The 27849-nt window shown below is 39.1% G+C and overlaps 1 protein-coding gene across 1 annotated transcript in view; it reads left to right on the forward strand.

The window, feature by feature from the left end:
- Window positions 1-27849, forward strand: part of LOC125246551 — a 224906-nt gene that overhangs the window by 94524 nt on the left and 102533 nt on the right. The window contains 2 exon segments of the mRNA XM_048157496.1: window positions 8689-9390; window positions 12963-13667. Coding sequence (XP_048013453.1) covers window positions 8689-9390; window positions 12963-13667 — 1407 coding nt within the window.

Here is a 27849-nt window from a genome sequence, read left to right on the forward strand (position 1 = left end):
TGAAAAAAGAAAACCTTTTTGGATAACCTATCAAGGAGAGTTTTTTGTTACCTGCTCGGACCCATCTAATGTGCTACCTAAGACTGTGCTAATGTTCTGTATACCCTTCTTGAAGTAAAAGTCAAAAGACAAGACTCAGATTCTTGGGATCTCATTGTATTTTATTCCTCTGCATTTGGGTTTGATCTCCTCCTGTGGTGGAGTGGTCTGCATCAAGGTCACACACACCAGAGACCCGAGTTCGATCCCCAGTGGGATCATAACAGATCATGCTACAAAATGATCTTATAATACATGATGCAATGCTGTGTCCATTATCACATAAATCACACTTTTGCTTTAACGGACATTACAACATTGCAAAATCAAGCTGTTATATTCATATTGTCCAACATTCCCAATTTTTCTGATGCATGTCCTTAATTTAATTTCATATGTTGGTAATTCAGTGTTTATAAGCCTTTTAAAGAATTTTAACCAAAACTGACATGGGTTTCTATTGAGCAAAGGTTTTGTGGAGAAAAAAAGTGGAAGAAATAAACAAAGTCTGTATAATAAACCGCTAAAAAATTAAATGATCACTAGTCTAGTGTTTGTACATTATTCTGTATTGTCGTCATTCAGGTTTTTGGCTAATTTCAGCTTTAATGTACTATTTTTTTTTTTTTTTTTTTAACAAAGCAGCTGATATTCCCATTGAAATCTATTGGACTGCCGCATGGTTTTCACCCCAAAATGGCGGAAACGCAGGGCAGCTGCTGGGCGCTGGTGTTTCAATGGAACGTTCTATTGACTGTCGCTTCTTATCAGTGTATATTCTTTGGTATGTCCCAAAGCTTGCATACTCTTCTGCTACACACTCAAAAGTATGTACTTTTTCTTTACAAAAACAGTACATACTTTTAGGACGTAGTATAAGTAGGCAAATTCGGATGCAGCTTAGGAGTACGACCGGTCTAAAATGGCAGCCGCAAATCTCAGCGCCCTGCGGCCAATAGGGCGTCTACCTATATGATGTCTATGTGTAGACATGCTCATGTTTGTCTGTTCTGAAGCAGCAGGAAGTGAGTCTCGTCAAACACACTTTGAAAGAACATTACAAGTAAAAACTACTAGACTGCTGGAGGATCTATATTTCATTTGGAGCTTCAAATAAGGCAAAAATGTGTCATGTAAAATAAACATCTGTAATATTTGCACTTGTGATGTAAGCTATTTTTATGAAAGAATGTCAACATGTTTACAGTTTTTGTGAGACACTTTTACTGTTTTCACATTGGTCACTAAATATAAGCAGTCACAAATTGTGTTTTTGTCTTTCTTTCCATCCAGTAAATGAATGTAAATATAATACAGTCATGTGTTTGCTGGAGCTAATAGACACCAGTGCATTGATAACACTTTCCCAGGTGTGAACACACACAAGAGAGATTCATTCACTGGTTTAGAGCACCAATTTAATTATTTTAATGAATATACTTCCTAAAAACATTATTCTGACGCTATTTTTAATTTAGTCTTGTTTAATCTGTGTGTTCTGTAATCTGTTGTTTTGTGTGCAGATGATTGAAATTAAGCAATTTTCTTTTGTCCATAATTCATAATTATTTTCCATTGATAACTTTTGCTCAACTCTGATTTGAGAGTTTATTTAATGTGAGATACACTTACAGTCAAACCAAAATTTATTCACACACCCTGAACATTTCATTCATTAATTCGGTTTATTCACTTTAGTTTAAAAATGGTAATAAAATATGACAAGATCTCAGAGTTAAACTGGGTAAGAAAAAAAATTATCTTAATTATGACAAATAACACTTAAGCAAAACATGGTCAGGTCAAAGAGTCTGAATAATTTTGGGGTATAATATGTCACAGTTTACTTTATTTTGCTATCCCCACTTAAATAAATGAACTATAGTGTCCTGAATCCACTAGTAAAATATATCAAAGATATCAAACATGTTTGAATAATTTTTGGTTTAACTGTATATGTCATTTTTATCAATAATGTGTAGTTTGACACTCATACAGATATGGTAAACAGATTATTTAAGGGTTAGTTCACCCAAAAATGAAAACTCTGTCATCATTTACACTCCTTCATGTCGTTCCAAACCTATAAAACTTTCGTTCATATTCTGAACACAAATTAATTCTTTTAATGAAATCTGAGAGATTTCTGTCCCTCCAGCAGCCACACAATTACCAAACTGATGCTTCAAAAAGTTCATAAAGAGATCATAAAACTATGAATTGAGCGGTTCAGTCCAAATTTTCTCAAGAGACTCAATCGCTTTATATGATGAACAGATTGAATTTAGGCTTTTATTCACATGAACATTGATCAACTCACACATCAGTTGTGGGGCACGTTCAAGCTCAAACCGGTGTGCAATGTTTTGCTACGTTTTCCCGGTTGAACGACATGGTTCCTGGAAACGCTGTGCAATGGGTTTGAGATACGTTTTCTCTTGTTTGATGGGTGTGTCAGAAATGTCAGCCCAATCAGCGGCAAGATGTATATAAACCACACGGTATTAAAGAAACAGCTCGCACAATGGGTATTAATGTAACATAAAAATACTATACTTATATATTTTGCTGTTGTATTGTGAAGTGACACTTTATATAAAAATAAACTTTTTCTATAAATCGAAAATAAACTTTTCGATTTATAGAATTTTCTTAATTTTTATATTTATATATTGGTAAATATTACAATATCATAGCACAACAACAGTGATCAGCAATAATGATAAGCCTATACTTACAATAAAAATAATATAGGTCAACACAGTCTCGAGGTAAGAAGTGGATTATCCTTCACCTGAAATCAGTGGCGCAAAAAGTGGGTATGCGCTATATGCGGCGCATAGGGGCGCCGCACCATGGGGGCGCCAAAGCGATGGTTAATTTTTTTTTTTAAATAATAAAAGTTATATAAATTTATATAAAAGTTATATATAAAAAAAGTTATATAAATTTTAGAGGACTAACAGGCTAGAGTAGGCGCCGGTGCCCTCATAAGATTCCATCATAGAATTTAGACATAGAAGGGTAATATCGCGAGTGGGCGGGGCGCAGCGCTGAGTGAGCAGCAGTAATTGAAACTCGAAAAAGATGGATAAAGCAAAAAAGCTATCGGGGGCTAAAAAAAGAAAAAGAAAGAGGGAAAAGGAGATGCCATGTCAAGGGATGCGACAGCAGCTAAATAAGTGGATGGTGAAAGGCAACAGGTAGGATTTAAAATGTGACGTCTATGCTTGGAGGCTTGCAAATACGTTATTCATGTTAACCAGTGCCCAAGGAAGTCGACCGGAAGTTGAAGTCGGCCGGGTGCCGCCATCTTGTAGCAGAACTTCACTTGCGTTAGCATCCCCATTGACTCCCATTCATTTTGGCGTCACTTTGACAGTGAATAACTTTACATCTGAGGCGTTTAAAGACTCCATTTGTCCATTATTTATTTCCAAAGATACACGACAATGTATAAAGGGCTCAATTACCTTCTATGTTACATTATGTCCCCGTAGAAACAGTTTTTGTAAAAATAAGCTAACGATTGCGTCATAACCACTCGACTCTCTGTCGCATAGTAGAGAAATTACCGTACAGACAGGAGGAGAAGCTCGCAGGCAATCGGGGAGATTATCTTAATATGGCGTACTGGCATTACATTTTAAAATACTATACAAAATAATTAATCAGAATACTTACTCCTGCTCACTCACGCCAAAGAACTCCCCGCTCAAGCTCGCCGTCTCTGCAAGATTAATGATGGCAGTTTGCACGCACAGCTACTAGAAGATTTACATCTGTCAGACAGGTTGCGGACGTCATCAAGCTTAGTGTGAGTCTGCGCGTCAGAAACGGAAGTGCTAAAAATCGCTAAAAATGGGCTTCACTTGACTCAATTGAGTTCCAATGGGGTCGCTGTGTCCATTTCTTTTACTGTCTATGATGTTAACAGACTACCTAGCATTTGCTAACACTGGGAATGTAGCAGACACAATATGTAGCTAGCTTAGAATATGCAAAACCGAGGTTGCTGAGCTGAAAACTGAAAAATATAAGGTAGCATGTACAATAAATGACAAGAATCTGGAAAACAACTTTAATATCTCTGGTTTACCGTGGAATCATGCATATATTTGCTACCAAACTTGGAGGGTTGCAAATATTAATGTTGACTGACAAGTGTTTACTAACTTACTGCAAAATAATGTTGCTATCTACATTTAGATTTTGGTTAAACCCTTTGGTACCAATCCCATTCATGACACATCTCAATTTTATTGTAAAAAAAAAAGTAAAATGACAACTGGTAAATATAAGGTAGCATGCACAATAAATGACTAGAAGCTGGAAAACATTACTTATGCAATAAGGCTGGTTTATCATGGAAACAAATAGTTTTTTTTTACATATATATATATATATATATATATATATATATATATGTGTGTACATATATACCATATAATTATGGTAGGCTTACAGTGGCTGTCTGATATACTTTAAAATAAACATTTATTATTTCAAACCCATACATGATGATGTCCGGCACACTTATTTATTTAGAAGTGGGGGTGGGGGGGGGCGCCAAAATTTTTTGCTGCATACCCCTCTAACACTGGATAGTTGCGCCCCTGCCTGAAATATTTGTCTTTTCATGCTGAAATGCAAAGCAAATGTTGTATCACAATAATTAGAAGTTTACACAAATCCCTTCACTTGATTGGAATGTTCTCTTTATTCTGGACGGCAAGGGCAGTGACTGTAATATTGAGCGTATTTTGTAGTATTAAACATGTATTTATACCGATTTAATCTGGCTCTGAAAATTCTTCAAAAAGAACACAAAGAATGTCCTTCTCAGCTGCCATAGTTGCAACTCCTGCATCATCAGAACAGGGTGTTCAACGCACCACCATTACCATTTAAAAAATGTTTTGCAACGTTTTGTCGGGGCTGAATGCAGCCCTGGTAAACAGAAGCTCAAGCATGTTCGCTGGAACCAATGAGGTTCATTCTCTTGTTACACATCACCAGAGATGGGCATAAATACATGGAAATGTATTTAAAATACAAATACAAAATACTGTGTGGAAAAATGTATTTAAATACAAATACAAAATACTGTGTGGAAAAATGTATTTAAATACAAATACAAAATACTGTGTGGGAAAATGTATTTAAATACAAATACAGTATTTTGTATTTTGAAAATACACAAAATACATGTGAAATTGAAGATTCAGTGCAGGTATCCCTATTAGGCTGAAATCTATCTGGGCCTATTCTGAATGCCAAAAAGCATTTAGATGTGTGCAACTACTTAGAAACTTTCGTTTTAATTTTATATACCTCTTCCCTTCCCCTGCCCTGTAGGAAATAAAAAACTACAAAAAAACCCCCCAAAAAATAATTTTTAACTTTTATTATGTTTTATCACCATCATTAAAAGCCAATGTGACAATGTGTAATTTGTTAAGCTAATTATAAATAGTCACAGTGAATTAAGAAACTACATAGGCCTACTGACTTTTAATTCCTTACCTCATTTCTGCACTCTCTGTCATTCTCTCTCTGTCATTTTCTCTCTCTCTCTCTTTCTTAAGTGCTTGCTTCCTTGCTGGTAATTACAAATAAACCTATGTAGTGCAAAATAGCAGCCATTTATATACTTACTTCTGACAAGGTTACAATGTAGTCTATTACTTATGGTGAACACTATTAAAAAAAACTGTAAAACTGTGGGAACCTTTTCTGCTATATAGCAAAGAATAGGGATGGGTGATATGACCAAAATCTTAATTTTACTTCACATTAACAATATATGGCATGGTTTCACAATTATCAATATCAGTTTTGATACCACAGCAAAAACTGAATTTCAAACTCTTTTGATGCTTTTTTTTATGCAAGTAGTATAGTAACTTTTATATTTAATGTAAAGTTTATTTGTTTCTATATACATAATTAGAAAATATAAAGTTTATCTAAAATAATTTTTTTTTTAATTAGAAATCATTTGGCACTTTTTTTGGTGAACAATAAAACTAAAAGTGTAGTGTATCTTTCATCATTGTCATCACAAATGCACACAATTACTACACTAAACTGATGGAGACAGACAATGATTAACCTAATTATTTCGTCTCTACATAAACAAACATTTGCATAGATGGGTAAACACAATCACAATTTGGAAATGTGTCCAGTTACATTTTCATAAAGCACCATGTTTGTAAAATTTAAAATGATTACATTTACAAAATGAGCCTGCATAGCAGAAATAATGAATAAAGTAATGGTCGGTGTTTAATACAATCGTTAATTGAAATAAAATAATTAATGAATTCAAAAACATATATAACACAGTATTGTTCAATTTAGTGTTATACATATGTTATCATATTAATATGTTTTGTTCTAATGTCTCAAGTCACAATTTCAAGTTTACTGGGTTTAACTTGATTATTTGGGTAGGGTTTAAGAAGTGTACTAAAAAACTTTTTCACATGTGTCGTCAAAATGACCTACAACCTAATCAGTTTACATGTGAAGAAATCCATTTATTCACAAACTTCTCACGAGACGAGTGTTTGACATGGTATAAGAGGTGTTTGACAAATTATTCGGCAAACTACTTCCTCTCATTGCTGCTTTTTGGTGGTTTGGAGAACAATTACCCAGAGTCGCCCTCTGTCGTTTTTCACAGAATTATACAATGGAGAGCACGTCAAGCATAAAAGCCTAACTGTGTGTTCACACCACCGGCGGCGATAGCGGCGCGGCGCGTCTTGGACGCTGAGAGCATCGAGGAGAGTTGAAATCATGGTTAACTTTATGGTAATGAGCTATGACGCTGTTCGGAGGCAACCAATTGGAATGTAGAGGTCCTCGCTTGAGAGGCTTCCGATTGGTTGACGCGACTTGTCATTTACTTTGACCCTCCCGTCGGCGGCGGTTTGAACGAACAGTACAGCGTTGTTGGCAGGGCGGCCAAGGCGATTGTTGACGCTCTCGCCCGGCAGCGATGTGAACGCACGGTAATAGGTTTACTGAGGAGCGCGCGCAGTAAGCAGGTAACAGGTTCATGGCGTAGAGCCATGCGAATTGCGAAAGTATAAACAAGGCTTCAACTGCACAAAGCTAAAGAGAAAGCGGAAAGTCCTATCTAAACATTGTAATGTTTATGTGTACGAAGCCATGCTTGCTGATATAGTGGTCTATAACTCCTCCCCGAACTCACGTGAACGAGCAGCGATTTGCCTGTGATTTCAGGCATTTGTCTGTGATTTCTCAAAACCTGTCGGCGAGCCAAAATCGGGGCTAAAATCGTGCAGTCTGAACTCGGCTTAACATGCAGTAACGTTAAAGGGATAGTTCACCCAAAAATGAAATTTTGATGTTTATCTGCTTGCCCCCAGCGCATCCAAGATGTAGGTGACTTTTTTCTTCAGTAAAACACAAATGAGGATTTTTAACTCCAACCGCTGCTGTCTGTCAGCCAAATAATGGGAGTAAATGGGGACTTCGGCTAAAAGAGTAAAAAAGCTTGCTTAGACAAATCCAAATTAAACCCTGCGGCTCGTGACGACACATTGATGTCCTAAGACACGAAACGATCGGTTTGTGATGTCTGATCGCGCTCTGACAGCGGCAGTGATGTCTGACACTCATTAAAGTATATGTGCGAGACATCACTTCCGTTGTCAGAGCGCGATCAGACATCACAAACCGATCGTTTCGTGTCTTAGGACATCAATGTGTCGTCACGAGCCGCAGGGTTTAATTTGGATTTGTCTAAGCAAGCTTTATTTACTCTTTTAGCCGAAGTCCCCATCTACTCCCATTATTTGGCTGACAGACAGCAGCGGTTGGAGTTAAAAATCCTCATTTGGATTTTTGTCTGGTCCTCAGTTGTCTGGTCTGAACCTGGTCTGAACCTGGTCTGAACTAGTTGATGCATGAAAACAACACCCTGATAAAGAGGTTGACTGTCTCAAAGTATTTTGAGTATTTTGAAAATACAAAAATACTCATCTTAAATGTATTTAAATACAAATTACATTTGATTTTTTCCAAAGGCTTTAAAATACAAAATACAAAATAGTATTTTGTATTTCAAATACGTATTTTAAATACATGTATCTGAAATACTGCCCATCCCTGCACATCACGTTTGAGCTTCAGTAAGAACCAATGAGGTTCATTCTTGTGTTACGCATCACGTTTGAGCTTCTGTAAGAACCAATGAGGTTCATTCTTGCGCATCAAGCAAGTATGGTTGAGCTTCTGTTTATGTGCACTGATCAATATTTATATGAGAATAAAAGCATAAATTAAATCTGTTCATCATATAAAGTGATCAAGTCTCTTTAGAAAATTTGGACTAAACCGCTCCGTTCATATGGATTAGTTTTATGATCTCTTTATGAACTTTTTGAAGTGTCAAAGTGTTAACATGTCATTTGCTAGAGGGACAGAAATGTCTCAGATTTAATTAAAAATGTATTCATTTGTGTTCTGAAGATGAACGGAAGTCTTACAGGTTTGAAACGACATGAAGGAGAGAAATTAATGACAGAATTTTAATTTTTTAATGAACAAACCATTTAAAGAAGATTTAAGATCTCACCCACATTAAGAAGTGTGTTTTGTTCTCTGTTTCAGGTGATGCTCAACATCTCTCAGATCTGAGGATTGTGTTGATGGGGTATAGATATGCTGGTAAGAGTTCATCAGGAAACACCATCCTGGGCAGAGACGAGTTTGACTTGAAGAGATCTGCTCAGTGTGTGAGGAGACATGGAGAAGTAGCAGACAGACACATCACTGTCACTGAAGCTCCAGGATGGTGGATAAATCACACTGTAGAGGAGAGTCCTGAGATACTGAAACAGGAGATTTTGCTCAGTGTGTCTCTGTGTCCTCCAGGACCACATGCTGTACTACTGATCATACCTGTGGACTACAGATTTAAAGAGACTGAGATCAAATCAGTGCAGGATCATCTGGATCTTCTCAGTGAGAGAGTCTGGAGTCACACTATAGTTCTGTTCACTCGTGGAGACTCTCTGTTAGACACATCTATAGAGCAGCACATTGAGAGTGAAGGACAGGATCTCCAGCGGCTGCTGGACAAATGTGGGAACAGGTATCATGTTCTCAACAATCTCAACAGGAGTGACGACACTCAGATCAAGGAGCTGCTGGAGAAGATTGAGGAGACAGTGGCACAAAACAACAGCTGCCATTTTGAAATAGACAGAAAGATTTTACAGGAGATGAAAGAGAGAAGAAGAGCAGAGAAGAGAGCAGAAGAACGAATGAAGAGGATGAAGAAACAGAGAGAAAACATCAGATCACAGATGAGTGAGTCCACACACTTTATAGAGCAGATATTCACACTGAGTATATGAAGTAAATCATGAAAATGTAACAGTCAGCAATAATATCAAGAAACTTCTTGTTATTAATCTCTATTTGTAGATTCATTCTCAATAGATGGTTCAGAGCAGGCACGTGCACACATAGACAAAAAAAGGGGCTTGAGCACCTGCCCTTTTTCTTCCTCGAGAGAAAGTGCCCTTTTTTCTGGGGTGCTTTTTTTATTATTATTATTTTTTAATAAATGAATATATATTATTGAAGCTGTTTGAGCACAGCTTCCCTGTCAAACAAATATATTTACTGAATAAAACAAATAAAAAAATACTATATTAGGTCGGCTTTGTCGAGTTCAGCAGCCCTCCCTCCGCGACACGCCATTCATTCCCGAACGCGCGCGCGCGCGCCACGCCCCGCCTCGTGTTTGCTGCTGGCTGAAAACTTGTGACAACTATTCCCGCGAAAATGCAACTGCTGTGTGGCAATGAGAAGCGAAAAAGAAACAAGCCCTAGATGGATCCATCCCGTGCATTTCTTTCAGGTAGGCTAGCCTATATGTTCACAAACCTGAAAGTTTTGGCTATTTAAGGTTATTTATACATTTAACGCTGCATTAGTAGTCAACACATCAACACATCTGCCTGATTTGATACTAATGAAATTTATGTCATATTATAATTTCAGTTATTTTATTGTGCTATGCATTGCGTTCTAACCATGGTAAAGATATCTGTAGGGCTGTCAATACCAGAAGAGGAGCATTCCATATGGACGAACATCCATGAACCACATTATTAGACCGTTTTCTAAGGATGCATGGTTTAATAAAACTATTTAAAAATCATAATACAGTATTAGCTACATAATGCTATTCTTAAATCTACGCTTACACTTACATGAATAAAAGTTTAAACCCTCGCTCCGTCTTTGCATGTTTGATGTCCACATATTCTTGTTGAAGAAATTACAGTGGCTGTAGCATTTTATCACAAAGAAGTGGGCGAATATTATTATTTAACTAATAATATATTTTCAGTTATGGTGGTTGGCTTTGATCGTGCTGTGCTGTGTAACTACAAAAATCAGCAGGCTTTTGGCGCCCTCTGCAGGCATTTGTTATAATATATAATGTACTCTTGATGTGTTTAAATATGCAGATTAGCTTGTTTTGGTTAATTTGGAAGAAATCTACAGATGCAAACAGACGGATGGTAGAAGGCTTAAAACAAACACCATCTAAATGTGTAGAGTTAGGGTTACGTTTTCTTTCCATTAGAGTAAAAGACATGGAAACAAAAATGGACCACAATCTTAAAATTGTCCACTTCATGAAAGAAGTATTACAATAACACCAAAAGAAATAAAACAATTTTTGATTTGTGCAAAATAAACAAATTATATAGATTATGTCCCTCTCCTTGGTGCAGTCATTTATTCTAAATATATATAGCTGCTTGAAAATAGTTGCTGTTGACTTCTCTTGTGATAAACCTAGTGAATACTAAAGAAGACCATGGTCTCTGTGTGAACTGATTATTTGTAGAAATCTGTGGAGTATAAAACAATTGCATGAGTGTAAGGGAAGTCAAAGTTGTCTTAATATATTTAAGGGTTCATTATTTTTTAAATAAATAATTATTAGAAGTGCCCTTTTTCCACTTGAGCCCCTGCCCCCCAAAATGTCTGTGCACGTCCCTGGTTCAGAGCAGCTCACAGTGACACCCTAAAATCTGTTAATGAAACACTTTAATTTCTTAAACAATCCAGTTCTTCATAGGGTGTGCTTTTGAACATGCAAATCCCTTTATTAATCCATAGAGAACAATAAAACAAACAAACAAACAAACAAACAAACAAACAAAACAATCAAATAACAACTACAATCATCTTGTCTTGAATATAACTCAAACATCATCTTTACATCTATAGACACGCTCATGTTTGTCTGTTCTGAAGCAGCAGGAAGTGAGTCTCGTCAAACGCACTTTGAAAGAACATTACAAGTAAAAACTACTAGACTGCTGGTGGAAAAATTTTTTTGATTTGGAGCTTTAACTAAAGCAAAAATGTGTCAAAATGAAATGGATATCAGTAAGCTTTTCACTTAAGATAGAAGCTATTTTTATATGAAAAAATGTCAACATGGTTATAGTTTTTGCAAAACTTTTACTGCTTTTATATTAGTCAATAGAGGGTATGCATGTGACATCACTGTCGGCCGTTATGACTGCGGTTACGTCCACTGAGTGGCAAAAGACTGACTGGTAGCATTGGTTTTCAGCGTGAATGCTGCGAAAAACACAAAAAACACATCCAAAACGGGAAAGAGCTTTGTGATTGACTGTACAATAGCTTTGACAAAATCTGAGGTATATATTTAAAGACTGCCGAAAACTACAGAAAAGAGAAGCAAATGGATCGCTGCAATTCACAGAAACAGCTGGACTTCAGGCAAAGAAATGTGGATTTGCAGTTATCATTTTGTGTCAAAATGTTGGATTTTGGAGTAAAATCATACCCTATATATTGTATTGTTATATATTGTGTTGACAACTCATCAATTAAATATTTACCATCTTATATTCTGCATAATTGGGTGTTTTTAAATAAACACTGACAAAAACTATACACGTTTTAGGGCTGGACAATATGACAATATATATAACATTGATATAAGTGATCACTCCAATTTAGACCTACCTATATTGTAGTTATATAAAATATTCACAGGCAGATTTGCTTTATGTACTTCCCCGCTGTCGAAATCAGGCTCAAATAAATGTCAGGAAACACGATTCCTGGCTGCATGTCAATATCCATGGATTAGGTTTCTTTAGTGTAATTGTTTGTTTTACTCACGTTTTCGCAGTTTCCCCTGTTAAATCCAGTCATGCAGCAGGTTCTTTTGCCACTCAGTCCAGCTGAGGGAGCGCGTTCCGGCGGGAAAGTGATGTCACTGTATACCCTCTATACAGATGAGATTTTGGATCTGTTCATGCCACTTTTGTTTTTTTCATAAAGTCTTTTATAAATATATACAATCACAATTTGTCTTTTTTTGTCTTTATTTCCATCTAGTATGAATGTAGATGTAATACAGTCATGTGTTTGCTAGTGCTAATAGACACCAGTGCATTGATAACACTTTCCCAGGTGTGAACACACACAAGAGAGATTCATTCACTGGTTTAGAGCGCCAATTTAATTATTTTTAATGAATATACTTTCTGAAAACATTAGTATGAAGCTATTTGTAATTTAGTTTTGTTTAATCTGTATTCTGTGATCTGTTGTTTTGTGTGCAGATCATTGAAAATAAGCAGTTTTTTTCTCCATAATTCATTATTATTGTCCATGAATAACTTTTGTTCAAATCTGATTTAAGAGTTTAATTAATGTGAGATACACTTACATTTTTAATCAATAATATGTAGTTTGACACCCATACAGATACGGTAAACTTTATTTCAGTAACTCCTTTTTTCACACACAGAGTGATTACTTCAAGATTTAAGATCTCACCCACCTTAAGAAGTGTGTTTTGTTCTCTGTTTCAGGTGACGCTCAACATCTCTCAGATCTGAGGATTGTGTTGATGGGGTATAGATATGCTGGTAAGAGTTCATCAGGAAACACCATCCTGGGCAGAGAGGAGTTTGACTTGAAGAGATCTGCTCAGTGTGTGAGGAGACATGGAGAAGTAGCAGACAGACACATCACTGTCATTGAAGCTCCAGGATGGTGGAGGAATCACACTGTAGAGGACAGTCCTGAGATACTGAAACAGGAGATTTTGTTCAGTGTATCTCTGTGTCCTCCAGGACCACACGCTGTACTACTGATCATACGTGTGAACTTTGGATTTAAAGAGAATGAGATAAAATCAGTGCAGGATCATCTGGATATTCTCAGTGAGAGAGTCTGGAGTCACACTATAGTTCTGTTCACTCGTGGAGATTTTCTGTTAGACACATCTATAGAGCAGCACATTGAGAATAAAGGGCAGGATCTCCAGCGGCTGCTGGACAAATGTGGGAACAGGTATCATGTTCTCAACAATCTCAACAGGAGTGACGACACTCAGATCAAGGAGCTGCTGGAGAAGATTGAGGAGACAGTGGCACAAAACAACGGCTGCCATTTTGAAATAGACAGAAAGATTTTACAGGAGGTGGAAGAAAGAAGAAGAGCAGAGGAAGAGAGAGCAGAAGAACGAATGAAGAGGATGAAGAAACAGAGAGAAAACATCAGATCACAGATGAGTGAGTACACATACTTTATAGTTCAGATACAGTCATGCTCAAGAGTTTATGTTATATTTTTACCTACATCAGCCAAGAACGTGGACACAGCTATTGTACTTACTTACTATTTCAGAACACTCGACACAACAGTTTACATACTGTCCCAGCCAGCACAGCTATGTGGGACCCAGATGGGTGTCACTTGGGCTGTCTAACTGGGGCCCAGCCAGTTTTCTCCACATCAGCACAACAAATATACACATCAACACAGCAAATATATTCATATATGCGCGGGCGCGATAACTTGCACGTGATCTGGAGCGGGTTTTATAGGCTAAATGAACTGAAATTCAGCGTATAGGCTACTTGCCTCACAGACATGATAAATATATCTATAACAAGTTTGAAATGTCTTCTTTTAAACAAAAAATTTCAAAACAAAAAGAAATGGGCTACTCTCTGATTATGTAATCCGAATAATATGTGTGTTCTCAGGCGCGTCCACTGTGGAGATGATGAGAGTCAGCAATGTCAACTTCATCTTTGCAGCAGACACTGATTTAGGAACCATTCGATTATTAAAAAACAATTAAAATGTCTCTTTGCTGTTTTTTTGTCACATTCATAATCATTTCTTTTGCCAGTTCTTTATGGCAAGCTTTATGCATGCGCTCGAGTGCTATATAAATGCTAATTATAATAGTTTATTCTCTCCAGTATTTAAGAAAAAAATTGATTAGTCATCTAATGGCTTGAACAACTATAGTTGATGAAAAAAAAAAAAACTTATTTCACATAGGCCTATTTTCTATCGAGCATGTCACAAAGGGTATTCTGATTTGAGCTCGCGCTCAGCTCGCATGCTCACACACACACACACACACACGGAAATTTGGGCGATTGCTTCGGAAATCGGCAGGTTGAAAAATCGTGTCGTATATCACCTTGTCCATACGATTTTCAGAAAAACTCACTCGTGACATGTGCGTGGACATATGATCTTCCGACCATCAGAATTCGCACCATGTATGCCCACCTTTAGTAATAAGTAAAGCTGGTGTAACCTACTTAAAATTAACCTAAAAGCAGAGTTAAGAGATTTTTAGTTTTATCTAATAATTAGGTTATTTTCAGTTATGTCTTTTAACTGCATATCACTATTGCCCAGCAGATGGCAGTAGTGGCACTGCAGAGAGGTGAAATCAATATAGTTCTCAGTAGCGAGAAGGAAGGGAAAAAACACGACCGAACAGGAGTGAACAGAGTAATACACGAGGAAAAAAACACACTGAGTTAAGTTTAAAACCATAAAGATTTAGAGCTCTTTTGCTAGTTTCTACACAGAAATCATCTTTTAAATGGTATCACAAGGGAAGAGGCGTTTTACTACTGACAATAATTTGTGGCTTATTTTCTGTTTTCAGAACAAAATTCTTAGGTTGAGGCAGACAGGGCCAGAGAATGGTGTGAAAGCTCTCGTAGAATTCGAATCAGAGGAATCTCTCACAAACATAGCACCTGTCCTCCCAAAGTATTTCTCTAGTGTTGGACACCCTAACATTATGTGGTGTGTAGATAGGGCTTATAAAGTGGCTTCTACTCCAAAGAAATCCCCAGTGCAGGCAGAACCCTTAGATTTAAGTGACAGCTCATATGTTGACAGTGAGCAAGACTCAGATGATAGTGGGACCCCTTTAATTCGTAAACCCCCCAATGCATTGAAAAAAACCCAGTATGCTTTGCCCACAATCACCGCTAAATCCAGAAAGTGGACGACAGTAACGCAACCGGCTCCAATAAATCAAGTGGCCTCAGCCAATGATCTTTTCAATCCACCAGATGTCCAGAAGATCATTGTGGAGCATGTCATTAAAAGTGATAACTCAATTTCTGCAAATCAGGGAACGAAATGACTTTGCCCATTTTCAGGTAAACTTCCTAAGCCTCCTAATGAAGTGGACTTCCAGACATGGTCTCTCCATGTAGAGCTTATGATTCAAGAAAAAATTCCGGTTGACATGCAGCGACGTACAATTTTAGAAAGTTTGCTTCCACCAGCCTCTGATTTAATCAGACAGCTAGACAGCATGCATATCCTTGCGATTATGTGAAACTTATTGATTCAGCATATGTGACCAATCACGGAAAGTAGGGACACAAGTCAGTTCTGGGGCATTTTGAGTTATTCACAGATTCTGAAAGTGTAGTCTCAAAGCTTTCCAACGATGTGTAGGCACCAATACACTTGATCCTCTCTATGAAAAGTGTGCACTTATCCAAGGTGAGTCTGTGAAGCACAGGACCAAGGACAGTCATGGTTTTCCACTTTTGAAAAATTTGTATCACTGATTCAAAATAAATCAGCAAAATGGTAGAGTGGGAACTGTGAAGCTGCAGAGCAAGAAGAGTGTCATCATTCCTGCAGGAGAAAGGGTGGCTTTAACTGGCTACACAAGACATGTCCCTGTAGCAACAGATACGACTCTCTTAGTAGAGCCTCCCAAATCAAGATTACCTGCTGGTCTCCTGTTCTGTAGCTACATTATGACAAGCCCACCAGTTCCATCTTTCAAGGTGCCTGTCTTAGTTAAAAATAACACAGTATATGAAATCAAAGTGCCCTTAGGTCACAACATTCCTGAACTTTCCTTTCCAAAGGCTGTGTCTTCCCTCCCAGCTCCCAATGCAGGAGAACCACTCCACCATGATGTTACTTCATCTTTTGCAACATGCAACTCCATGCATGTGTCTGATTGTGGAAAACTAACTTTTGATTTCACTGACTCTCCTTTGTCTGAAGAGTGGAAGGAGAGAATCACCAGGAAATTAAATTCGGTGTCAGATGCTTTGGCACTCAGTGACCTCGATTTTGGTCATACCACTGAAATCAAACACAGAATACGAATGTCAGATCCAACTCCATTTTAATCAGAGGCCCAGACCGATCCATCCTTCTGACTATGAGGCCGTCAGATGTCATTTAAAAGAGCTTCAAGATGCTAACATAATACGTGATTCAGAAAGCCCTTTTGCTTCTCCAATTGTTGTGGTGAAGAAAAAGAACGGTGACATCAGGCTATGTGTGGATTATCGGAAGCTGAACAGCCAAACAATCAAAGATGCATACGCCTTACCCAATATTGAAGAGGCATTTACTGTTTTGACCGGCTCGAAGTGGTTTTCTATAATGGACCTCAAGTCTGGTTATTATCAAGTGGAAATGGAGGAGGAAGACAAGTGTAAAACGGCTTTTGTCACACCGATGGGGTTCTGGGAGTTCAACAGGATGCCGCAGAGAGTTACGAACGCTCCCAGTACTTTTCAGAGGGTAATGGACAAGTGCATGGGTGGGATGAATTTGAGAGAAGTATTGGTCTTTCTTGGTGATGTCATAGTTTTCTCAGCTACTCTTGAGGAGCATGAGGACCGATTATTTAGAGTTCTCCAGAGGTTGAAGGAATTTGGATTAAAGCTTTCGCCTGAGAAATGTCAGTTCTTTAGAACGTCTGTTAAATATCTTGGGCATGTTGTGTCTGCAAGTGGGGTAGAGACTGACCCAGCCAAGATAGCTGCTCTCACGACGTGGCCCAGGTCAAATAACATCAAGGAGCTTAAGTCTTTTCTCGGATTTGCCGGATATTATAGACGATTCAAAAATTGCAAGACCTCTCAATGACTTAACCGCTGGGTACCTGCCTCCAAAGGCAGTCAGCCTTCTCTCACAGTAGCTCGAAACATTCTTCAAGTGCAGATTTCAAAAGGCCCTTCAATGAGAGATGGACATCGGTATGTGAAGACGCCTTCAAGACTCTAATACAGAAGCTCACAACAGCTCCGGTTCTTGGGTTTGCCAACTCAAAGAAGCCCTACATTGTACACACGGATGCAAGCACTCATGGTCTTGGTGCGGCTCTATACCAAGAGCAAGCAGGCAAATTGAGAGTGATGGCCTATGTGAGCAGAGGACTTAGCCATTGTGAATGAAGATATCCTGCACATAAGCTCGAAAATCTTTCTTTAAAGTGGGCTGTCACTGAGAAATTTTTCGACTACCTCTATGGAGCAAAGTTCACCATTGTGACAGACAATAACCCACTGACGTACATCCTGACATCTGCCAAACTCGATGCAGCGGGTCACCGGTGGTTGGCCGCTCTTTATAGCTTTGATTTCAACATCCTGTATAGGGCTGGGAAGAAGAATCAAGACGTGGATGGTCTCTCAAGGCGTCCGCATCCTGATGACCAACATAAACCTGATCTAGCTACCAGGATGAGGAGGACCGTGTTCAGTGGTTCATCACCCAGTTCTTACGGGATAACAGAAGAGCCGATTTCCCATCGGAGGCTGTGAGAGCGCTGTGTCAGAGGCATCAGTCTGTTTCAGCGACAAGTATAGTACCAGACTTCCCACTGTCTGTACCAGCCGAATGCTTAGTGATTGGTTCCCCTGCTATTCCTGTAGGTTTCAGTCAACCTGATGAGTTTTGATCATGTAGCCACAAATGTCACTTGAAGACTGGGCTCGTGAGCAAAGACATGATTCGGCCATCAGTAGAGTAATAGATATTGTCCAATCAGGAAAGCGACTCTCGTTCAGATCAAGACGTCAGGAAGACAGAGACAGGTCCAGTTGATGCTGAGAGTAATGGAGCAGTTGATCATTTCAAACAATGTTCTGTATAGAAAGTGCATGAGCCAAGGTGAGCCTTTCCATCAGCTTGTCCTTCCCAAAAGGTTTGGAAAGTTGGCACTTGAAAGTCTTTGTGATTCTGTTGGACATATGGGTACTGATAGAACTCTGGACTTAGTTCGTGCCCATTTCTATTGGCCCCGTATGGCTATGGAAGTGAGCGAAAAGATTCGGACCTGTGAGAAATGTATATGCAGAAAGGCACGTGCTGAATGATGTGCTCCGCTTGTGAACATAAGAACACAACGTCCTCTAGAGTTGGTTTGCATGGATTATCTTTCACTTGAGCCGGACGGCAAAGGAACAAAGAATATTTTGGTCATAACAGATCATTTGACCAAATATGCAGTAGCAGTTCCGACAGCAGACCAAAAGGCGAGGACAGTGGCAAAAGCGCTATGGAACAACTTTTTCATCCATTACAGTTTTCCTGAGCGGTTGCATAGCGATCAAGGTCGCGATTTTGAATCAGCCCTGATCAAAGACCTGTGTGTGCTGCTTGGAATGAAAAAAAAAAACGAGAACCACGCCTTACCATCCGCATGGAAATCCTGTGGAGCGATTCAACAGGACGCTTCTTGAAATGCTGGGAACGCTCCAAGAAGAGGACAAAGTGAGATGGAAGGATTTTGTGCAGCCCCTTGTCCATGCATATAACTGCACAACCGCCAGCCAAGGCTTCCGGTCGATATAGCCTTTGGGCTGAGCCCAGAGGGAAACACTAAAGTGTCTCACTCTGAGTATGTTAAGAGGTTGACAGAGAGTCTCACGGAAAGCTATCAGTTAGCCACTACACACAGTTTAAAGAATGCTTTGCAGAACAAACAGAGTTTTGACCGCAAAGTAAGAGAGTCCACATTGGAAGCAGGAGACAGAGTCTTGGTGCGGAATGTTGGCATCAGGGGAAACATAAAATTGCTGATAAATGGAGTGAAACAACATATACTGTTGTCAAACGTATTGAAGATTCCCCTGTATATGTTGTCATTCCCGAACATACAGATGGTCCCGAAAGAGTTTTACACCGAGACCTGCTTTTTCCGTGTGGATTTCTTCCATCCACTGTGAGAGACATACCATCACGGAAGTCAAGATCAAGACAGAAATCTGATTCACCTCTGATTCTCGCCTCTTCTTGAGGGTGATGGTGCTGAAGATAACGATGAATTGTCTGACATGGAGGATGAGGTTGAGTACTACTCTCTATATGATCAGCCGTACCCTGAGTTAGAAAGTATCCAGGAAAATGTTGAGCAGGACAGCAAGAGGGTTCAAGAGGAAGCCAGATGCAAGCAAAGGTCTCAGGGTGGAATATCAGATGACCAGCATGTTCAAATGGTGTATGAGTCTGTTCCTGAGTATCAAGTTGCTAGAACAAGCTTTGATGTGTCTACATTGAACCCTGAAGCTCCAGTATTTGAACTTCAGTATGATGAAGGGGATAGACCCTGTGAGGTCAGTCGAGCTCAACACTCACCTGTACCTGAGACTGTAAGAGCTGAGGAAAGCATTCCTAATGTTCCTGTCAGAGATCAGATTGAACATTGTACTCCTAAATAGAACAAACATTGGATTGAATGAGATGGAGGAAGGATTGAATGTAAAGGATCCTACAGAGTTTGAGAAAACTGAGGTTATCTCTGACGATGAGGTGCCATTGAGAAGATCTTCTAGAGATCGAACAGCTCCCAAAAAGTTGACATATCTGACTTTAGGGAACCCTCTAGTTACAGTTATGCACTCAATTTTAACTGGGTTAGATAAAGCTTTCTCCCAAACCCTTACTCTTGACACAGTACCTTAAATATGTCATTTGACACCTTTAACATCTGATATAGTGTAGGGTGCAACATGTAAGGATGCATGCAGATTAAGGGGGGAGGATGTAACCTACTTAAAATTAACCTAAAAGCAGAGTTAAGAGATTTTTAGTTTTATCTAATAATTAGGTTATTTTCAGTTATGTCTTTTAACTGCATATCATTATTGCCCAGCAGATGGCAGTCGTGGCACTGCAGAGAGGTGAAATCAATTTAGTTCTCAGTAGCGAGAAGGAAGGGAAAAAACACGACCGAACGGGAGTGAACAGAGTTCTACACGAGGAAAAAACCACACTGAGTTAAGTTTAAAACCATAAAGTTTTAGAGCTCTTTTGCTAGTTTCTACACAGAAATCATCTTTTAAATGGTATCACAAGGGAAGAGGCATTTTTCTACTGACAAGAATTTGTGGATTATTTTCTGTTTTCTCCGGTAAGTTTGCCGAGTGTTCACTATGCTAGCGTGACGCAGTTTAATTATTGCTTTTGCAAAATACTATTTTGTGGTAATACTATGATCTTGATATCTCAATATTTTGATGTTTTATTCAAGTAAAAACCAACTGGAGAGTAATTTGAGTCACATGAATCTGAGATGCTATTACGAGCTGTGTGTAATCTAGGTTACGATGTAATAAGCTAGTCTGGGTTAACATTTAGTGACAGAGAGAAAGATGTAAACTTTTCAAATTGTAAACAAACAGCTGTGCAATTATGAATATGTTTTTTTAGTAATGTTGTTTCCAGATCTGGAAGAAATTGGAAATGATTTTGATAGAGTAATTGAATGTTGCCCAGTTATGCAGGTTGGTTTTTTGTATGCATGATTTGATACTGCCATTGGATTCACCGCCACTGGACAGACGGAGGTGCGGCAAAGGAGCATAGTGTGCAAAAAGTTCTTATCAGCAGGAACTGTTTCCATTCGACGTGTTTTCATTTCATCTCACAGATAAGCGCTTTAGATCTCATCACACTAAAAAACAAAAAACACACCACCCGGGTAGAACATTTTATTTAATATTTTCGGGGTTTATTTTTTTATCAGAGCTCTGATTCTAATTTTGAAAGGACATTTAGTTCTATACTAAAAGGTCATTGATTTCTGAGTTACAAGGGATACTGTGTTTTCAACTAAATACATTGTAACGGAAGAAAAAAAGTAATTTTTGGATTACAGGTTGTTGTTAAATAAATGCCGGCTATATATATATATATATATATATATATATATATATATATATATATATATATATATATATATACACACACATGTTTTGAGTGAAGTGATTTAGTGCTTGGGATATTTTTTTTTTTTGAGTTATTACTCCTCCTTCGTTGTAGTGTGAAGTGCGCAGTTGCTTACACTGGTAATGCTGTTTGTGGAGATGTTTAATCAGATCTTGAGAGATGTAATGTCTTTTATCTTCAGTTGATTTCATCGAAGGCTGTGGGTGAAGTTGTAGTTCTTGTTGTTCCTCTGTCCTTCGGCCATTCTGCTCATTATCATCTTATTATCTCATTAACTCCAGCATGATTCTGTGTTACATTTAACAGCCTGTAGTGTGCAAAACTGGCTGGGCCCCAGTTAGACAGCACAGGTGACACCCATCTGGGCCCCACCAGCTGTGCTGGCTGAGGTACCCCTTGCAGAATCTGCAAAATGTTTATTATTTTAACAAATTAAGAGGGATCATACAAAATGCATGTTATTTTATATTCATTACCATCCTGAGTAAAATATTTTACATAAAAGATACGCTATACTGCCAAAAGTATTGGGACACCCCTCCAAATCATTGAATTCAGATGTTCCAATCACTTTCATGGCCACAGATGTATAAAATCAATCATCTAGGCATGCAGACTGCTTCTACAAACATTTGTGACCAGTCACGGAAAGTAGGGACACAAGTCGGTTCTGGGGCATTTTGAGTTATTCACAGATTCTGAAAGTGTAGTCTCCAAGCTTTCCAACGATGTGTAACACATGGAAATCTGATAATATTTGGAGAGCTTGTGGCCATTTGAAGGTAGGCACTCAAAAATGCTCAAAGGGCAGAAAATGACCTCTAATTTTGCAGTTCTCACCTGCTGGGAGTGACAAAAGGGCTCATTTACATCTCATTTAGATAAGCCATACCCCCTGTAAAGCTGCATGGTTGCATAGCAACGACAGACGCAACGGGAAAAATCGGACCGCATACTATTAATAATAAAGGATAATGTGCATTGTAAATGTCAGTAATTTATCTTTTTTGACATTAGGACTTTTTTAACAGGATTCTGTGATAACCGTATAGTTCTGGTTTAGACCTCAGTTAGTGGTTAGACCTGGTTTGAGTCAAAGGATTAAAAAAATCCTGTACATTAAACTCTTCAATAAATACTTTTACTTTTGACTTATAACGCACATTTTACGGCTACGGATACTTTATACTTTTACTTACTGTAATGTGAATGAGACTTACTCCATCGAACGCTAGACTGTAATGCTTTAATCAATTAACCAGTACATCCACACAGCCACTACTAGTCTATGAACCTCCATTATACAACAGCGCCCTCTTGTGTCCTGGATATCTTGTATCATTACATCTCCCCTTTTCCCCTCCCCTTGATTTAACAGAGATATGGGGCAACAGTACTGCATAAGGTTGAACTTAAACTTAAAAGTCAGGATGCTTTCTGTAACTACCTCCTGTAAAGGAAAAAACATTTATAAATGAAACATTCAGGAAGGCATTATTTAAGTGAGACAGTTCATAGGTAACCTGTAAGGGGGTAACAAATGTTATGAATTAAACCTGTTCTCAAGTATTTGTATTTCAGTTAAGTTCATTTTCTCTGTTACAAGTTCAGTCTTTCTTTTGGTTTGGGTTTTCTGAATGTGTATCGTCTTTCTTTTTTCTCAGTGTTCTCTTCTTTCCCCTCTGTACATGCTGGGGTGTCTTCCTCTGTTTTGATGAGCTCTCTTCTATTTCGCCTGTATTGCTGTCCGTCTGCTTCCACTAGTATGACCGTGGCTCGGGTGTAGGTTTTACTACTTTAGCCGGTCTCCACTGCTTGCCCTCCCTTAACCTCACGGTGTCTCCTGGGCTAAGGGCTGGCAGCACGCGTGATCCTCTGTCATAGTAGTGTTTCTCTCTGTCTTGGTTGACCTTCATTCTATCCTGCACCCCTTCTATTGTTCTAGGTTGGAGCAGTGTTTGTGTTGTGGGCAGTCTTGTCTTTGTTCTGCGGCCCATAAGCAGCTGTGCAGGTGAGGGTAGTCCATCCAGGGGTGTATTTCGATAGTCCAGGAGTGCGAGGTGAGGGTCTCGTTTGTCAGCCTTGGCTTTCTTGAGAAGGCTTTTAGCTATCTGTACTCCCTTTTCAGCTTTCCCGTTGGATTGGGGGTATGTGGGAGATGATGTGACATGATTGAATCCATACTCTTCACTGAACGTCCTGAATTCGGTGGAGGAATACTGTGTGCCGTTGTCAGAGCAAACTTCATCGGGTATGCCATGCCGGGAGAACTGCTGTTTGCAGATTTTTATGACTGCTTGGCTTGTTATAGTGTGTAGCTTGCTTAATTCGATAAAGTTCGAATAGTAGTCAATCAGGACGAGATAGTGTTCTCCATCGAGTTCGAAAATATCAGTAGCTACTTTTTGCCATGGCCTTTTCGGTATGTCATGTCCAATCATGGGCTCCTTTCTATTCTGCTTTCTGTAAGTGTTGCATATAGCACATCTTGAGACTGTGTCAGCTATCTGAGCTTGCATCCCCGGCCAGAATATGATATCTCTTGCTAGTCTCCTCGTTTTTTCGATTCCTTGGTGGCTGGAGTGCACTTTTTTCAGCATCATCCTTCTCAGGGTGTTTGGTATCACTAATTTGTTGCCTTTGAATATCAGCCCATCTTCTACTGTCATTTCACTCTTGTAGTCCCAGTACACTTTGGTCTCGTCCGGTGTTTCTGATCTTTTATCTGGCCATCCCTGGAGGATGAACTTTTTTACTGCTGTGAGGGTTGAATCCTTCTCAGTTTCTGTGAGTATTTCCTGGAGTCTGGCGGCTGCTATGGGTAAGCACATCACTGCACACACTTGTATGTCATCTTTATCTTCATTTTCGTCTGTGTCCTTTAAAAAGTTTCTGCTCAGGGCATCAGCCACGTAAAGTTCCTTTCCTTTTTTGTATTTCACAGTCATGTTGTATTTCTGGAGCCTGAGGAGCATTTTCTGAAGTCTTAGTGGGGTCTCGGCCAATGGTTTTTTCATTATGGTTTCCAAAGGTTTGTGGTCTGTTTCAACTTCGAACTCCCGTCCGAACAGATACTGGTAGAACTTGTCGCATCCAAACATGATGGCGGCCAACTCCTTTTCTATTTGTGCATATCTTTTTTGTGTGTCGGTAAAGGCTTTTGATGCGTAAGCTATGGGACACTCATCTTGAAAAAGCACAGCTCCTATTCCACAACTAGAGGCGTCCGTGCTCAGTTTAACTGGTTTTGATGCGTCGTAGTATTTTAGTACTGGAGCTTCTGTAACCATCTTTTGCAGCTTCTCAAAACTCTTGTCTTGTTCCTCCATCCAGCTCCATTCTGTGGTCTTCTCTAACAGGATGCGGAGTGGGGCAGTTACGGTGGATAGCTGCGGTATGAACTTCCCTAGGTATGTTACCATCCCTAAATATATCTGTAACTCAGTCTTGTTAGTGGGTTTTTGCATTTTCCTGACTGCCTCTACTTTCTCGGGGTCTGGCTTAATTCCTTCAGCTGTTAGGATGTGTCCCATGTATTTGACTTCTTGTGCAGTGAATGTGCATTTTCCTGAGTTGAGTTTTATGTTCTTTTCTCTCACTCGCTCCAGCACCCTTTTCAGCCTCTGGTTGTGCTGCTCTTCGTTTTCCCCCCATACAAGGATGTCGTCAACTATTACCTCCACTCCTTTCATGTCCTCGAACATTTCAGTCATGAGTCTTTGAAATATTTCTCCAGCTGTATTTATTCCGAAGGGTAACCTTTTGTATGCGTAGCGACCGAATGGGGTGTTAAAAGTGCACAGCTCTGAACTTTTTTTTATCCAATTTGACCTGCCAGTATCCACATTGAGCATCTAGTGTGCTGAACACTTTAGCTCCTGCCATCCGAGCCATTACTTCTTCGATTGTCCTCATGGGGTAGTGTTCCCTTTCGATAGCAGCATTCAAGTCCTTGGGGTCCATGCATATCCGGATCTTCTGTTTTTCTGGGTTCCATACCGTGACCATGCTGCTTACCCACTGCCTGGGTTCTGTTACTTTTTCAATGACGTCCAGGTTTTCCATTCTTCTCAGTTCTGCCTTTACTTTGTCTCTCAAGGCCACGGGGACCTTTCTTGGAGCATGGATGATGGGTTGTGCGTCCACTCTAATCTTGATGTGCTGTTCTCCTTCAAAACAGCCCAGTCCATCAAATACATCTGCATACTTCTCCTGTATATCTTGACTTGGCCATGTCTTTACCTCACTGATGCGTTTTATGAGCCCAAGGCGAACACAGGTTGTTAGTCCTAGTAGTGGTGTTGCACTCTGATTTATAACTTGGAATTCAACATGATGGAATCTTTTTTTGTATTCTGTCAGCAACAGGCATTTTCCTATTGGCTTTAAACATTGTCCTCCATAAGTCACTAACTTTGCTTTAGACTTCCCAAGTTGTGCACCAGTCTGTCTGTGGATTGATTCTGGTATGATATTGCATTGAGCTCCTGTGTCTATTTTAAATCTTATTTTCCTGTCATTTATTATGAGGTCTACTTTCCAGTCTTCGCCATTATTTGATTTTACCATGTCTATAAACATTTCTTCTGAATCTGAGTCAGAATGTTCTTCTACCATGTTTATTGGCTTTTTTGTTGCATATGACAATGTTTTGGACATGCACTTGCTTGAAAAGTGATTCATTTTTCCGCATTTCTTGCATTTTTCTCCATAGGCGGGACATTTCCGCCTCTGGTGGTCTCTGCCACAGTATTTACAGTCCTGTATCATGTTTTGCCTGCGTGACGTGACAAATGACATTTGAGATTTTTTTGCGCGCTCCCTTTTAACTTCATTGACAGCGCACTCGGCTTGTGCTGTTTGCAATTTGTCCATTTGCGTGCGGCTCGCCTCCGCAGCGCGACATATAGACACAGCCTTGGGCAGATCTAAATCCATTGTTCTCAACAACTTGGCTCTTATTTGGTCATCCCTTATTCCCACGACTATTCGGTCTTTTATTAGACTGTCACATAAATCTCCGTACTCACATGACCTGGCCTTTGTTCTTAAGTCAGTAACGAACTGGTCTATGTTTTCACCGGGAGCCTGAACACGTGTGTTGAACACATGTCTCTCAAACGTTACATTCCTGTGTGGGGTAAAATGTTCGTCGAATTTGTCTAGTAGTACCTTGAGTTTTAATCTGTCCTCCTGCTGCGTGAATTCAAAAGTGTTGTAAATTTCTAGAGCTTCATCCCCGATGACGTGTAGTAACGTGCTGCTTTGTACTTTTTGAGCTTTTCCTTCAATGCCTGTAGCGGTCATGTAAAGTTCGAATTTTTGTTTCCATTTCTTCCAATTGTCTGCGAATATTTCCATCCAATCTCAGCGGGTCTGGTGCTTTTAGTGCTTCCATTTTGGCGAGGATTTGTCCGTTCTGACACCATGTAATGTGAATGAGACTTACTCCATCGAACGCTAGACTGTAATGCTTTAATCAATTAACCAGTACATCCACACAGCCACTACTAGTCTATGAACCTCCATTATACAACAGCGCCCTCTTGTGTCCTGGATATCTTGTATCATTACACTTACGTAGGAATTTAATCTGATATATTTACTATTACATTAGTAAATCCTTGTTAAGAATATTTAGTAACTGGCTAAAATTATTAGCATCACATTCAATTCAAGAATAGTAAGGTTTACATGAGCTAAGTCATTCACACCAGTCAATTCAAGCAGTTGAAGCGTTATTCAAATTAATAGCAGATGCTAACATTACCATCTAAAAGCCCATTATAGTAATGGGGTTTTTTGGCAAGTGATACGATGCTAACGATTACAATTAAAACGAAACTCCTGAGCTAGCTAATAGCAAAAGACACATGAGATAACGTATAGCCTATGTGTTCTTAGAATGAACACAAAACGACAAACTTTGATGTTTATGGAAACTCACTCCATAAGAAACAGAAAAGATCTCGTTGCCTCCAATGAAATAAGTTGTTCGTGCACACTTTCTCTTTGTTGGGGGCTTCTTTGTGGATGTAACCATCTCCGAAGTTTGCACTACTATGCGTCTGTTTGCCTCTAAATCTCCAATAATTCGCATGTCCTGCCACTATTTTTTCCGCAGCTAAAGAATCCAGCTGTATGTTGTACTTCAAAACATTTTCGCTGTAACGGCCACGGTTCAGCTCGTCTGCGATATTCTTTGCGGCGTCCATCTTAATTAAATTTTGATATCAGCTAGAGCTGGCCAGAGCGCTGCATAAATAAGTAGCCACGCTTCCCTTGGAGGGCAGCGGCAATAACAAAAGAAATATCGGCATATCCGATTCCAGTATGGAAATACAAACAGACAATGACACGCCCCTACTGTGAGATAGAATCCCAGAAAAACAAGCCGATTTCAACCTCAAAATGTACGCTTTTAAATAAACCAATACT

The sequence above is a fragment of the Megalobrama amblycephala genome, linkage group LG15 (genome assembly GCF_018812025.1).
Source record: "Megalobrama amblycephala isolate DHTTF-2021 linkage group LG15, ASM1881202v1, whole genome shotgun sequence".
Taxonomy (NCBI): Eukaryota; Metazoa; Chordata; class Actinopteri; order Cypriniformes; family Xenocyprididae; genus Megalobrama; species Megalobrama amblycephala.